The sequence below is a fragment of the Carassius gibelio genome, chromosome B9 (assembly GCF_023724105.1).
Source record: "Carassius gibelio isolate Cgi1373 ecotype wild population from Czech Republic chromosome B9, carGib1.2-hapl.c, whole genome shotgun sequence".
NCBI classification, from domain to species: domain Eukaryota; kingdom Metazoa; phylum Chordata; class Actinopteri; order Cypriniformes; family Cyprinidae; genus Carassius; species Carassius gibelio.
The window spans coordinates 29,542,795-29,558,278 of record NC_068404.1 but is presented as its reverse complement, the minus strand read 5'-3'; the positions used below and the strand labels follow the sequence as shown (position 1 = coordinate 29,558,278).

The 15,484-nt window shown below is 36.7% G+C and overlaps 1 protein-coding gene across 1 annotated transcript in view; it reads right to left on the bottom strand.

The window, feature by feature from the left end:
- Window positions 1-15,484, bottom strand: part of LOC127965569 (anosmin-1) — a 50,269-nt gene that overhangs the window by 29,616 nt on the left and 5,169 nt on the right. The window contains exon 2 of the mRNA XM_052566392.1: window positions 11,231-11,278. Coding sequence (XP_052422352.1) covers window positions 11,231-11,278 — 48 coding nt within the window. The remainder of the gene's footprint in view (window positions 1-11,230; window positions 11,279-15,484) is intronic.

Here is a 15,484-nt window from a genome sequence, read left to right as displayed (position 1 = left end):
TACTGTTGTGATTCTGCTCGGAGCTGTTTAGTATGGTTCATGGCTAATAATGCTTTAATGAATACTTTATTACAACCCCTATGGGAAAAATAACTTAACACGCCCCTTTGGGAAAGTGGGTGGGGCTAATTCACTTAGAATGTTCGTCAACCAATCAGAATGAAGCATTCTACAGCCAACACAGTATTCTGAGTGTCTCGGATCCATCATCAGTGAGAAGAACTGAGTAAGCGAACAGAGCTGTTTATGGGCTTTTAATGAGCTCGTTAGCAGCGCTGTCATTATTCTGAAGGTTTATGTGCTGTTTAATGGAGTGTGAGACACAAACACACATTTCTATGTAGAATTTTACATTAAAAATATGAAATATTGTATCAGTGTGATAAATCCTGTTTCACTAATCTCCATGTTCAACTTCAAGAAGTCTTTTATTGGCTGATTTCTGTTTGCGGTTCCTCGTGTGAATTACTGTAAAGTGTTGGCGTAAATCACTAGGTTTTAACACTCTTAAGAGCGATAGTCAAGAAGTGTAATGACCAAATTAAGCCTGTGTTTCTTCATTACACACTGGCAGAAACATAAATATCATGTGAATATTGGACTGGGCTCCACTGGGCCGGAGTTGTGTGAGGAATGAAGCGGTTTGTGTGTGTGTGTGAGAGAGAGAGAGAGTATGTGTGTGTGTGTGTGTGTCTCTGTTGCTATGTGTCTTCTGTTGGACTTCTTCTGCTCAGCTAAACAGAAACAGACTGAAGGCATTTCATTTACCTTCATTAAATGAAAAAAAGTGTCTGAGCAACAACACGTTTTCCCAAAAACACAGAGACTGAAGCTGCTCACACTGAACGACAAGATGGCACAAGAGCAGCATGGAAAAATAAACACGACACAGATGACAGATGAAGAAATAAACTATAGAGAAGAGCGGCTGGAAAATATTGCTGTTCTAATGGAGCGTGAAACACACACTACAGCAGAGAAGAGACGAGAGGAGACGAGACGAGACGAAAAGAGAAGAGAAGAGAAGATAGGAGTGGGTGAAAAAAGCTGTGATTTCATTTATCACACTACTGTAAGAACAACACCAGACGGCTTTGAGAAATGATTTATTCTGACTGACTTCTAATGCAACTACACAAATGTGTTTTATACACACACACACACACACACACGTCTATGATGAGTGTGAAGTTCTGATCCGAGTCGTCAGTAAAGCTGAGCGTGTGAGTGTGTAATGTTTACATCAAACTGAACTCCAGCAGATCTGCTCTTTACAGTCAGAGAAACACCGGAGCGCTGGATGATGTTCAGCAGTCCTTCTGTGTGACGCCCAGAGCCTCACCAGAACACTCTGATGCTCAATATAGCTGCATTTATTTGATCAAACATATAGGGGGGAAATTATTTTCAGAATTCACAGATGAAAAGAAAGTTCAAAAGAACCACATTTATTTGAAATAGAAACCTTTGAAACATTATAAATGTCTCTTCTGTCACTTTTCATCAATTTAATGCATCCTTGATTAATAAATGTTTTAATTTCCTTCAGAAATGTATATAAAAATTTATATATACATCAAAGTCTTTACCAATTAAAAAATACTTTTTCTTTCTTTCTTTCCCTTACATGTATTCATTTAGCAGACGCTTTTATCCAAAGTGACTGTCAAATGAGGACAAAGGAAGCAATCAAAAACAACAAAAGAGTAATGATATGCAAGTGCTAGAACAAGTCTCAGTTAGGTTAAACACAGTACGCATAGCAAGGGCTTTTAAATATAATAAATGGAAAAAAAAACCAGATAGAATAAAAAAAGAATAGAGCAACCTAGTGTTAGAGGTCTTTTTTTTGCTTTTGTTAATTGTATAATAAATGAAAAGAAAACAGATAGAATACAAAAAGATTAGAAAGCTAGTTAGATTTTTTAAGAATAGAATCAGAATAGAGAGCATTTAAGTTAGAGGGTCGAATAAAGATGGAAGAGATGTGTTTTAAGCCGATTCTTGAAGAAGGCTAAGGACAGGCTAATGGCTGCTCGGATTGAGTTGAGCAGGTCATTCCACCAGAAGGGAACATTTAATGTAAAAATCTGTGGAAGTGATTTTGTGCTTCTTTGGGATGAACAATAAAGTGACGTTCACCTGCAGAACGCAAGCTTCTATAGAGGGGACATAAGTCTGAAGTAACGAAATTAGGTAAAAGGGAGCAGAGCCAGTGGTGGTTGTGAATCTGATGCGAGCAGCTATTGGAAGCCAGTGCAGATTGATAAACAGAGGTGTGACGTGTATTCTTTTTGGCTCATTAAAAATTAATCTTGCTGCCGCTTTCTGAATTAATTGTAAAGGTTTGATAGAACTGGCTGGAAGACCTGTTAAGAGAGCATTGCAATAGTCCAGCCTGGACAGAACAAGAGCTTGAACAACGAGTTGTGCAGCATGTTCCGAAAGAAAGGGCCTGATCTTCTTGATGTTGAATAAAGCAAATCTGCAGGATCGGACAGTTTTAGCAATGTGGTCTGAGAAAGTCAGCTGATCATCAATCATAACTCCAAGGCTTCTAGCTGTTTTTGAAGGAGTTATGGTTGATGTACCTAACTTGATGGTGAAATTGTGATGAAACGATGGGTTTGCTGGAATCACACGCAGTTCTGTCTTGGCAAGGTCGAATTTAAGGTGATGGTCCATCATCCAGCAAGAAATGTCTGTTAGACAAGCTGAGATGCGAGTAGCTACCGTCGGATCATCAGGATGGAATGAGAGGTAGAGTTGAGTGTCATCAGCATAGCAGTGGTATGAAAAGCCATGTTTCTGAATGACAGAACCTAATGATGCCATGTAAACAGAGAAGAGAAGTGGTCCAAGAACTGAGCCCTGAGGCACCCCAGTAGCTAAATGTTGCGATTTGGACACCTCACCTCTCCAAGATACTTTGAAGGACCTTTCTGATAGGTAAGACTCAAACCACTGGAGTGTGGTTCCTGAGATGCCTTTCGCCAGTAGGGTTGACAGGAGGATCTGGTGGTTAACCGTGTCAAAAGCAGCGGACAGAACAAGCAAGATAGGTACTAAAAGATTTGGATTCCGCTCTTGCCAGTCTTAGAGCTTCAACCTATAAGTATTACTTATATAAAAATATTTCTATGTTCTAGAAAAACTAGCTAAAAAATAATCCCAAAACCCCAACAGCTTAAACTCCTCAGTGTTTTACAGCATTTACAGCAAGTTAATCTGATAAACATTACAAAACAAACATAACATTGACGCTCCACAAACACACAACACAACACCCGTATCAAACACACACTCTGTGAAATATGATTTCAATTATTGATCTGAAGGCAGCGAGAGAAGCGACAACAGAAGAGTGGAGAGTGAGCATGAATTATACATGCGTCTGTGTTATTAATGAGCGCTTTGTCTGCGCTGGAACGTAAGAGCACTGTGCTTTAATATTGCATGAACCTAAACTGATCCTCTTCAACATCACATGCGTCTGGAAGAACTAGCCAAACAACACTGGCTTCATCAGAAAACAAACACATTCAGTTCTTTCTAGTGAATTTCTAGACTTGGTGAGCAGAAGAGACTACTTTAAGAAAACATAAAAAAAAAAATGGAACTGTTCGAAAACTTCTGATTAGTGTATTTAGGCTTACATATATAAACTATTAAATGCAGAGACTTAATAGCGTCTGATTCATTTCAGTGTAGTTTTTTTCATCAGGAGACTTGATGAATGATGAATACTCTCCAGAGTCTCTACTCCAGAGTGGACAGAGGCTCGTCTGATGTGTGAGGAACACACAACACTTCCAGGCCAAATAAATGAGGACAGAGTCAAGGAGACACTGAGCGTTATTAATGACGGCTGATAAGAGAACAGACTCTGCGCTGTTTATCACCACCAGAGGATTGAGAAAATCCCTCAAGACTGAGAGGAAATTAAAAACGCAAGCTGCTATCATGACAGCTGTGAAGAACAACATCAGTGCCAAACCGCTGTTTATCTGCACCGACGCCGGCGAAGAAACACACGCAGAGAGAGAGAGAGAGAGTTAGGATCATGGCACAATAAGACGAAGAACGAGCACAGATCAAATGAAAATGCAAAAAAAAAATGCAGTTAAAATTGTGAAACATGCCTATAATTTGAAATATATGTTGTCTATGTGAATATCTATTAAAGTGTCATTTATTCCTGTGATGCACCGCTGTATTTTCAGCATCATTCCTCCAGTCTTCAGTGTCACATGATCTTCAGAAATCATGAAAATATGATGATTTACTGCTCAACAACATTTTGAAAACAGTTGTGCTGCACAATATTTTTGTGGAAACTGTGATGCAATTAATTTTTTCAGGATTCACAGATGAACAGAAAGTTCAGAAGAACAGCATTTATTTGAAACAGAAACCTTTTGTAACAAATGTCTTCACTCTCATTTTTGATTGGTTTAACACAGCCTTGATGAATAAAGGTATTAAATAATATGAACTGTATACATTATTAATAATAAAACATTGTATTATTGCATTATATTTTCATTTTTGCACCACTATCGCAATCAAATAGAATTGCAACATGCCATTATCCAGTAAATGTATCTTGATTTAAGGATGTTGTTGTTGTTTTTTGAAGTATATTCAACATTTAATCCCATGACGATTTTTAGCCTGAATCTGTGGAAAGGCAAGGTAAGACTTTTCAAAATCCTAAAGCATCTCAGTTTTAAAAGAAGAGAATCCCAGAAGTGCTCTCACTTAACTAACACGTCTAAAGAAGTTATTAAACTGATAAAACCACAGCTGTCCTCTCAGTGATGTGCAAGCGTGTGAACGTCTGGATCCGTGTGTGTGTGTGTGTGTGTGTGTGTGTGTGTGTGTCTGCCACAGACTCTCTCCTCCGCTCTGCCACCCACCATGAAGAGTAACGAGCAGAGAGCAGACACACAGCCATCAAACTTAACAGCCGCGTCCCATCAGAGAGACCCCCGCAGAGTCTGACCGGACCGGCCCTGCGCCACACACACACACACACATGCGCACACACACACACTAGCTTCCTGCATTTTTACAATCTCAAAAAAAAAGAAATAATAATAAATCTGTATTATATTATAAGCTTGTTTCCCCATGAGAACCTCAGTTGAGGTCCCCACAGTGACACACACACACACACACTCACAGCGGGACACTGCTATCATCAGGAAGCTAATAAAGCCACTCATTTGGCCGTTTATGTACACTGAGGCAGCAGAAGAATATTTGTGTGGTTTACAGAGAGAAACAGAAAAAAGAGTGATGTATTCACACAGACTTCACTGCTGAAGTCAAATTAAACGGCTGCTTTGAAGTCTAAAATCTCAGAGTCACACCAACAGCTAGTGCTTCTGCTGGGTGAGAATCACCTCACAAGACCGAGATCATGTGAACTGCCAGGTTTAATAATGCTAAGAGCAACTCAAGCACACTTATTATTCATAAAGGGACAGAAATCATAACAAATGAATCTGGTTCTGGTTAATTAATGATTCTGTAAACTATTCCTTCAAGCTTCACTGCCAATGATTGGTCTTACATCTTATAAACAAATAAATAATGTGAAGAAATACAAATAAACAAACCTAAAAAAAAACTAAGAAATATAAGAAGTGATTCTCTGAATGATTCAGTGATTCAGTCTTAGACTGATTCAAACCAATACAGTTCAGGATCATTACTGATTCAGGATTCTTTTGAGCTGATTCATTAAAAGAATCAACTCATAGGAGTAATTAATTTGTAATTTGGACTACACAGGTTTTGCTTTTTTGTTTCTTAGGACAACGCAATAGAAATTTGCTTGACATCTCTTGAAATAAACATTAACTGAAATAAAATAAAATATAAAAAAAATTAAATCTGCCTTTAATAAAATTTGAAATTTTATTTTGCTAACTAGCTGACATAAAATAAATTTAATAATAAAATAACTAAAAACTAAAATATAATAAAAGCTATATACAAAAACACAACAAAAAAAACTAAATTTTACAATGAAAACTGTATACAATATAAGAAAATATAAATAAAATACAAAAATAAAATCTGATTCAAAATATTTACATAAACTATTAACTGCTCTGAATCTTCTCGATTCCCAAGCTTGGACGTGAAAATGCAGATCATTTGAAAACACAATCAAAACTGAACTGCTATTGAAGCAACTGACCTGGAAAAGCACTTCATTGAAAAGCCACAAAAGTCAGACTAATTTCTACCCTGTGAAAAGAAGCTGCTGGTGACGGAGGGGGGCTCAGAAATGCCTCGTCTTTTCCCCTTGATTCTTGAGAGACACAAAAACTTAATCTCAGATCTTTAGAAGAAAACACAGACATGCAAATCAAACAAACCAACACACACACACACACACACACAAACGTCAGTCATCGCAACAGCAAAACAGCTTTTCTTGAAAAGCAATGCAACCAAAAGTAAACATGTTTTTAGAGATCTTCAAAAGGAATAGTTGGCCCAAAAATTAACATTTGCTGAAAATGTGTTCACCCTCAGGTCATTTGAGATCAGGATGAGTTTGTTTCTTCATCAGATTCTGGGAAATGTAGCATTGCATCAGTGTCTCATCAATGGATCCTCTGCAGTGAATGGGTGCTGTCAGAATGAGAGTCCAAACAGCTGATAAAAACATCACAATAATCCAAAAAATACTCCATAATCCATAATAACACTTCCTCCAGTGAAAAGTCCATTTCCTGTTGTCTCTCACATCAAAATCAAGCCACATATTTGTTTAGAGCTGATTTCTCTCCTGATTCAGACCAGAACACTTTTTCACTGGAGGAGTGTTATTATGTATTGTAAACTATGTATTTTAGTTAAAAACATCTTAATGCTGGATATGTTTCATCTTTTGTCTTCTCCAGATGTGAACTGCTGGACTGGAGTGCTGTGGATTATTGTGATGTTTTTATCAGCTGTTTAGACTCTCATTCTGATGGCACCCATTCACTGCAAGCAATGTTCAATTTCTAAATTTCTGATGATGAAAAACTCTACATTTTTGCACGAACTATTCCAGCAAAGACCAGCCGAATTATAAACTGTGGCAAGTCTATTTCTGAGAGCGACTCTTATTTGCAAAGCAAATCAATTCAAGCCTTGGGGGTCTTTGGAAGCCCGACCCTTACAAGCAACTCAAACAGCTTTTCAGCTCCTTGTTTTTTCCCCTTTCGCTTGAACAAGCATCCAGAAGTTGTCAAACTCTCCGAGCTTTCCCTCACTCCAGAAGAAGTGCTCACACGAAAGATAAAGAAAGGGGACACAAAAGGCGGAGGCGGGAGTGAATGGAGGGTGATGGTGGTGCTGTGGCATGCTAATGAAGCTCTAATACTCACAAATGCCCTCTCCCTCCGCTCCAGCAACAGGGCAGCGGGGTTAATTATCATAACAACGGGGCGCTGGACATTTCGCAGGAGACGCCAACACTGTCCTTCTCCGAAGCGCTGACGGATCTCAGAGGTCACTTTATCTTTGTTTAAATAATTAACCTACCTTTGCTTCACTGTTGTTGGAAGAGCGACACCACGATGAGCCTTTCTCGTGGACAGAAACCATGACGGGTGGCTGTCGGAGACTTCTTTGCTTTTGTTTGTCGTCTACGGTGGCTCAGGCTAAACAGAGCTTTTCACTAGCATAAAACACACACACACTGTACGGGACAATATAGCAGGATACCCCATATAAGCAGCCCAGCGTGGGTCTGGCTTTGTGTTGTGAGGACTTTACAAACAGATCACTTCATTAAGAGGTGTGTGAGCACACAAACTCCACAAACCTGCAGCAACAATCCACCTCATTAACATCTCTGAGTGGAAAAGCCTCGCCACATACTGGGACGACTCTGGTTTCACAGCATCGCTCAAATATGTTCAAGAAACTTTGGCCAAACAACAGCTAAATGAAAAGGACCTGTGTCCCTTTAGTTGGACGTGGTTAAATATTTCAGCTAGTGTTGATGTAAAATCAATGTTGACGATTAAATATTTGCTCAACGTTCACTTTGAGCTTTACATTAGCAGAAGAGATATCACTAGAAAGCTCTTGTGCAACAGTCAAGGGTTTAATCCTTTATCTATCTATCCATCCAACTATTTATCCATCAATGCATCCATCCAACCAACTATCTATACATCTATATTTTCAACAATCCATCCATTCATCTATTCATCCATTCATCCATCTGTTCCTCCATCCATCCATACGTTTATCCATACAACCATCTATGCATCAATCTATCTATTTATCAATCCATCCATTTCTCCATTTATCCCACTATTTATGTATCCACCTGTTCATCCATCCAACCATCTATCCATCCATTTCTCCATCCATCCATCCAACCTATCTATCTATCCATCCATTTTTCCATCTAACCGACTATCCATCCATCCATTTATCCATCATCCTTCCATATGTTCATCCATCAAACCATCAATTTATCCATCCACCCATCCATCCATCCAACCTATCTATCTATCCATCCATTTTTCCATCTAACCAACTATCCATCCATCCATTTATCCATCATCCATCCATATGTTCATCCATCAAACCATCAATTTATCCATCCACCCGTTCATCCATCCAACCATCTATCTCCATCCATTCATTTCTCCATCTATTCAACCAATCTATCTATTCACCCATCCATCAATCTATCCATGATCATTATGTTCTTTGAATGCCAAAATTGGAATTTCAATTCTGCATCCCTACATCAGTTCAAATTCAGGAACTGAACTGGAATTTGAGACGTTCTCAATTTAATTCCAAAGGCAAGCAACCTCATTTCTTGCATTCAGAAACATCTAGATGATTGATTATAATGGCACAGAACACATTTTTAAAAAAAAAAAGTCAACTATACTTCTGAAGACATGAAACATGACGCAACAGGCAAAGCCGTCCATCTGACGCATGTGTACACATAAAATTAGCACAGACTGAACTCGTTCCACAGGCCCCGTCCCACCCAGAGAACGACAACATATGCATTACTAATTACCATTACAAAAAACATGATTCTGAAGCAGACCTGACAGATCACTAGCAACAGAAACACACCGAGTCCAAGCATGGCATGATCTCCTCACAGGCGTCAAGAGTTCTCAGACTCTCAGAGATGAAGAGGGCCAGTTGTAATGGGAACGCCCAACACTGAGACACACAAACAGCCAAATCCTTCTTTAACACAGCAGCTCTTGATGAATGACTGGGGACAACACGGTTGCCAGGATCCAACACTGGCCAAGTCCATGGAAAGGAAAAGAGCAGGTCTTTTGTTGCATTCGAGCACAAAAACAAAGTGGCTTTGCTTTTAAAGCACAGTGTATCTCCTCTGTGAAGCCCTCTGACATCCTCATTAACTCAGGGAAAAAACTTGTGAAGCAAAATGAATTTTTGTTTTGCCTTGTTAATGTTGTTCTTCTTGGCTGAACTTCACTCGCCTCATTCTAAAACACCAGCGTGACGCGTTTTCAGAACAATGTCATAGAAAACCTCAAATACATGGCAACTGGTGAGGAATTAGACACTGGCTATTAATAAAATAACTGTTGAAATTCAGCAAAAATGTCAAATGCGTGAGAGACTCAAAATGAACTTCAATGGAGTCCGCTATCGGTAAACTATTAATGCAACACAAAAATATGATCAAACTTAGATTTGTATCAAGCAATTAAAGTAAATAAATTATCACTTTTTTTCTTGCATTGCAGAAATTAGATGTATTAATACTTCAACCTTACTTCTTTAAATTTGTAAACTTTACAAATATTCTAATAAAACATTACTTTTTCTTACATTGCAATAATGAGATATATTGATACTTTAACCTTTCTTTAAGCTTGTAGACTTTACAAATATTTAAATAAAATATGACTTTTTACTTGCATTGTAGTAATGAGATGTATTAATACTTCAACCTTACTTCTATAAACTTTACAAATATTTTTATAAAAATATTTTTTGCAATATGAATACTTTTTAAACCTTCTAAATATTACCAATATTGAAATAAAATACCACCATTGTCTTGCATTTAAACATTTTATAAATACTTGACTTTTTAAACTTGTAATCTTTACGAATATTTAAATAAAATCCCACTATTTTTCTAGCATTGAAATAATGAGTTTTTTTCCACTTTATAAATACTTAAATTAACATTCATATAAATAAAATACCTGTGTCTTACCTTATTTAAAAATTCTGCAAACAAGTAAAACGCACAAGAGACTCAAAATGAACTTTGATAGAGTTTGTTGTTGCTAAACTATCAATGCAACACACAAACTTGGATTCGTAACAAGCAAATCAAACCCTTAAAACAGTCTTAAAGTTAAAAACTGAGCCCTTTCTTTCTCTCTTTTCAACTGTTGCTCATCGTTTGCTCTGCCTTCATCGTTTCATACCTTTAAAATGAATCTGTCTGTCAGAGTCTCAGTTAAACACTGTTGTGTGAATGTGCGTCATGCATCAGCTCATCCTGTGAGTGTGCAATGATTCAACACAGAACATGTCTATACCATCAGACCCCAACAGAGACTCAATATTACTGTTACCATAGAAAACTGGAGAGTATGCATCACATTTACACATGATACTGCTGCAACCGCATACATCAAATATTAACAACATGTTGAGTGAGGCATTGGGTTTAACAAAACATGTCCAGCTCACATTTCACTTCTAAATGTTGAGTCCGGTTACTGCAATACAGTGTTTTTAGTGAACATAATTTACACACGAATCTGAAATAAGGTTAGTCCAAAGACTACCATGATGCATAAATACTATAACCTTATCTTTCAAAAACTGTAAACTTTACGAAGGTTAAAACACAAATTCAATTGCATTGTAGCAAGGAGATGTACAAATACTTAAACCATTTTTTTTTACTTGTAAACTTTATGAATATTTAAATAAAATAGCACTTTTTTAATTGGAGTAGTGACATGTACAGTATAAATACTTTAACTTTACTTTTTAAAACGTATAAACTTTGCAAATATAAAAACAAAATAATATGTCCTTAAGTAGTACTCGTTTTGCGTCTCTTGTTTCTCATATCTCTCGTATTGTTCCCATTCTGTTCTCTCTTTCTATTTCTCCTGGTGATTTAAAGTGAACTATGACCTGGACATGTTTTTGACGAGTTTCACAGTCTTACCTTTGAACACTGCTTGTGATTCTGACACCAAACCAATGATCCATTGCTCTGAAAAGAGAGAAAACACATCATAAAACACTGGGAATCACATCAGATATGAAACATTCACTCAAACAGGTAAATGATTAGAAGCAGTAAAAACAGATAAGTTTGATTGATTTAGTGAAAATCAAACCACTGATTCAAAGATTCATTTGCACCATCATTTAAAAAATGGTGCTTGACTAAAAATGTTCCAGTAAACTATTTGTTCCAATGTATTGATTCACAACACTGATTCAAAGACTCATTTGCACAATCACTCAGAAAAATGGTGCTTGACTAAAATGAATTTAATTAAACTCTTTGTTTCAGTGAATCGATTTAAAACTTTGATTCAAAGATTCATTTGCACAATCACTCAAAACAAATGATGCCTTACTAAAAATCTTCAATAAAACTGTTTGTTTCAGTGAATTGGTTTAAAACACTGATTCAAAGATGGTTTTGAATCATCACTCAGATGGTGCCAGACTAAAAATATTGTGATCGGACACCTTTTTTTTTCTTCAGTAAAATCAAATCTAATATATTTTTGTTCAATAATATTTTTTCTTTTGTATTTTGAAAGAATTGCTTGGTACGTATTAACATTTATGCAATAATTATGATAATATTTTCCCATTGGAAATAGTTTTTTTTTTTATTATTATTATTATTAATGCAGTATTTCAGATTAAAATAGAGACTAGGTCTGAAGGGAGAATAGCACCTCCTAGAGAGATTAAAAAAAAAAATCCTTTAATTTCATGGTGGAGCCACTAGATTCCTGTACAGGGCTCTATAGAGAGGCTTGTGAATTCCCTAGTCGTTTTTAAACATAATTGTTTACTTTTATTAGGTTGTGGATTTCAATGTATATTAAGGCATTCTCAAAGATTATTTTTGTCAAAGTTTATATCTTGTTGTTAAATGTTGATTTGAAGTGTAGGTTTTTGCGTTATTATTACTACATTCAAACCTAAACACAGAAAGCAGATTGTTACACAAAACATAAAGATTCTATAAAAATGTAACAAAAATTGGATCTGAACAGACTGTAACAGACTGGGTCTGATCTGATCTTAACCTCTTATTTCAGTCTTATTTATGGTTATAGCCATCCCAATTCATTTGAGTATGTTTAAATCTGTATGTGTGTGTGTCTGGGAGTGTGTGTACTGTAAGTAAGTGTGTGTGAGTGAGTGGATGTATAAGTTTTACACTCAAGCAGTTTTAGAGTGTAACCCCTTCCTTGCGGTCCAATTTTTTAGATTCAGAACACAGATTCCAAAACTTGTTTACACAGAACACAGACTAAAAATGTAGCATTAACTACAGTCTGAAATGAATCGTGGCTTTCTTCCTTTCTCCACAAGTCTCTGAACAGGCAAACTTCACGGGTCTGTACACCAAAAGTCTGCTTAAGTTCAATGTCAAGTTCAAAGGAATCTAGAACAATGTAATCCAGTGGAAATTCCCCGTGAAACCTTGGAAAAGAACTTATCATTAAAGGAGTTAATTTGCCCTCCAGTCCCGCAGGGTGTTGTGCACTCGATGTCAAGGATAACGGTCAGCGGCTTCAAAGCCAGGAAGAGCCTTGAATGCAGAACATGTGCGTTGTTCAAGATGTTTACGATGCTTTAATGGAACGAAAATGTGTGTCTTCAATCAGAGATATAAAACCAGTTTCAGCTGCTCTACAGGACAAGATATGATAATTGGATCATCTTTATGTGAGTGTAAATCAAACATTATCAGCTGCACCTCAAAACATAATGAGCTGCCTAATGCCTACACGATAGAGCAATTCATCGAAATAAAAGCTAAATTGTGATAAGGTAGTGATTTAATTTAATAAATATGTGCACTTTGTGTTTCAGAACTCAACATGCGGCAAACATTTTCCCGTTCTTGTAATGAGAAGCATTTATCAACAAGAGAGCGGCTTTTAAGAGACTCGCTGTGGATTTCTGTCAAAATAAAAGTTTGATGCTTTATCACATTAAGATGAATATAATAATAAAGATTAGTATTGCAATTCACAATTGTAATGTAAAATTAAACAATTATTAATCATTACTATTATTTTTTTTAAATACTCATTATTACAATATCAATAATTCTTATTTTTATTTTATATTTTTTATTTGTATTTAGTAGTAGTAGTTATAATAATAATAATAATAATAATTATTATTATTATTATTATTATTATTAATTATTATATAGCCATATCATATATTAATCACAAAATGTTGGTTAAATTGTGCAGCCCTACAAACAAACACTGCAAACCTGTATTTTATTTTAATATATTTTTATTTTACTATTATTATTATTATTTTATTTATTTATTAGCACAATCACAATTAGATTTTTCCCCAATTTGTGCAGCTCTTCTACAATCTTCTAAGGCAATGATAAAAGTGCACAGACAAACTTTTTGCAGAATGGATTTAGGAATGTATTAAATTCAATGAAACATGCTGACTGATGGAGGCATAACCAAATATGATATATAAATAATCAGTAAGCGTTAGGTAGCACTGTTGAATTTCTGCCAAAATCTATGGAGATTTATTTTTATAAAAGCTTTAAGGCATCTGAGATCAACCTGAGCTCCCTCCTGGACTCTGACACCTCTCCAGACCCATCAGAGGTGGACTGTGAGGCGTGACAGCAGTCCTTGGACACTCTGCGGGATGTTGACCCAGCTGTCGCTGACCTCGCGCTGATAATTATAGGTCAGCAGTGTGACCCGGCTCTGTGGAGAGTCAAGGGTATTCCTGGAGCATTTAAAGCTCACAGATTTACAATCAGTCACTGAGGGATTTGTGTGTCAGATCAACTCTAATCCATCGAGGAACTAAACACAACATCATCCTGAGAGATAAACTGTGCCTTTACATGTGTGTGTTCAGCAGACGCTCTCATCTGAAGAGACTAACAATAGAGGAATAGAAACGGTTCTTCACAGAGCCAACAGTGTTCACAGTGTACACACGCGGGTTAAAGGTGGTAGAGGAACATCTGAGAAACACTGGAGAAAAACACTGTGATCCTGCACTGAACTTAAATCTGTTACATTTATCCAAATTTACATCTAAAGAACAGGAACGGTTTTGAAAGCCTAAAGGTTTATAAGTCTTACGGACGGACGGACAGATGGATGAATGGATGGAAGGATAGATAGATGGATGGACAGACAGCAGAACAACAGATGGATATATAGAAAAATGGAGAGATAGAAACATGGATTGACAAATGATAGATGAATGGATAGATATGGATGGATGAGAGATGGAGCTATAGATGATGAATAGACAACAAATGGATGGATGGATGGATGGATGGCAGAACAAAAAATGGATGGATAGAATAATAGATGGATGGACAAATAATAAATGGATGGATGGATGGCTGGACGGATGGATGGATGGATATGATGATAAGATTGATAGATGTCAATTTAAAGGATATATGGATGGATGAATGGAAAATAAATGGATGGATGGATGGCAGAACAATAAATGGATGGATAGAATAATAGATGGATGGACAAATGATACATGGATGGATGGATGGATAGATGAATGGATATGATGATAAGATTGACAGATGTCAATTTAATGGATACATGGATTGATGGATGTAGCAACAGATGGATGAATAGGTGTTGGATGGATGGATGGATAATGGCGCAACAGTTGAATGGATGGATGGATAGATGCATGATGGATGGATGGAACATAAATAGATAGATAGATATTGCATAACATTGATAAAACATATGATAGTGATGTAAATCTCTACACAGTGACATCATTAAAGGTGATGTACATACAGTACATGAATTACTCTTGATCGTACGTCATTTTCTCGTACAAATCTTGTGTTTATGCGTTAGAACATCTGTTCATGAAATAATGCGTGTAGACACATTTTATCGTCTGTACACGCTATGTGTAAAGACATATGTGATATAATGGCACGTGTCACATGTTAAGTGCTCTAGTTAGTGTGTAACAGTCAGCGGCAGGTGCTTTGAGCTCTTCTCGCTCACATTGTTCAGAGTTGAGCGGTTCTTCTGGCTTTTATTGACATTGTTGAGATGCTTTAATCAGAGCGCTGCTTTAACACGACACAGCTCACAGCCTTCTGCTTAAATCATTCCATACGGCTCTCATTTCACTCAGCAGACGTCTCGGAGTAAAACAAGCCAGTGTCATCCAT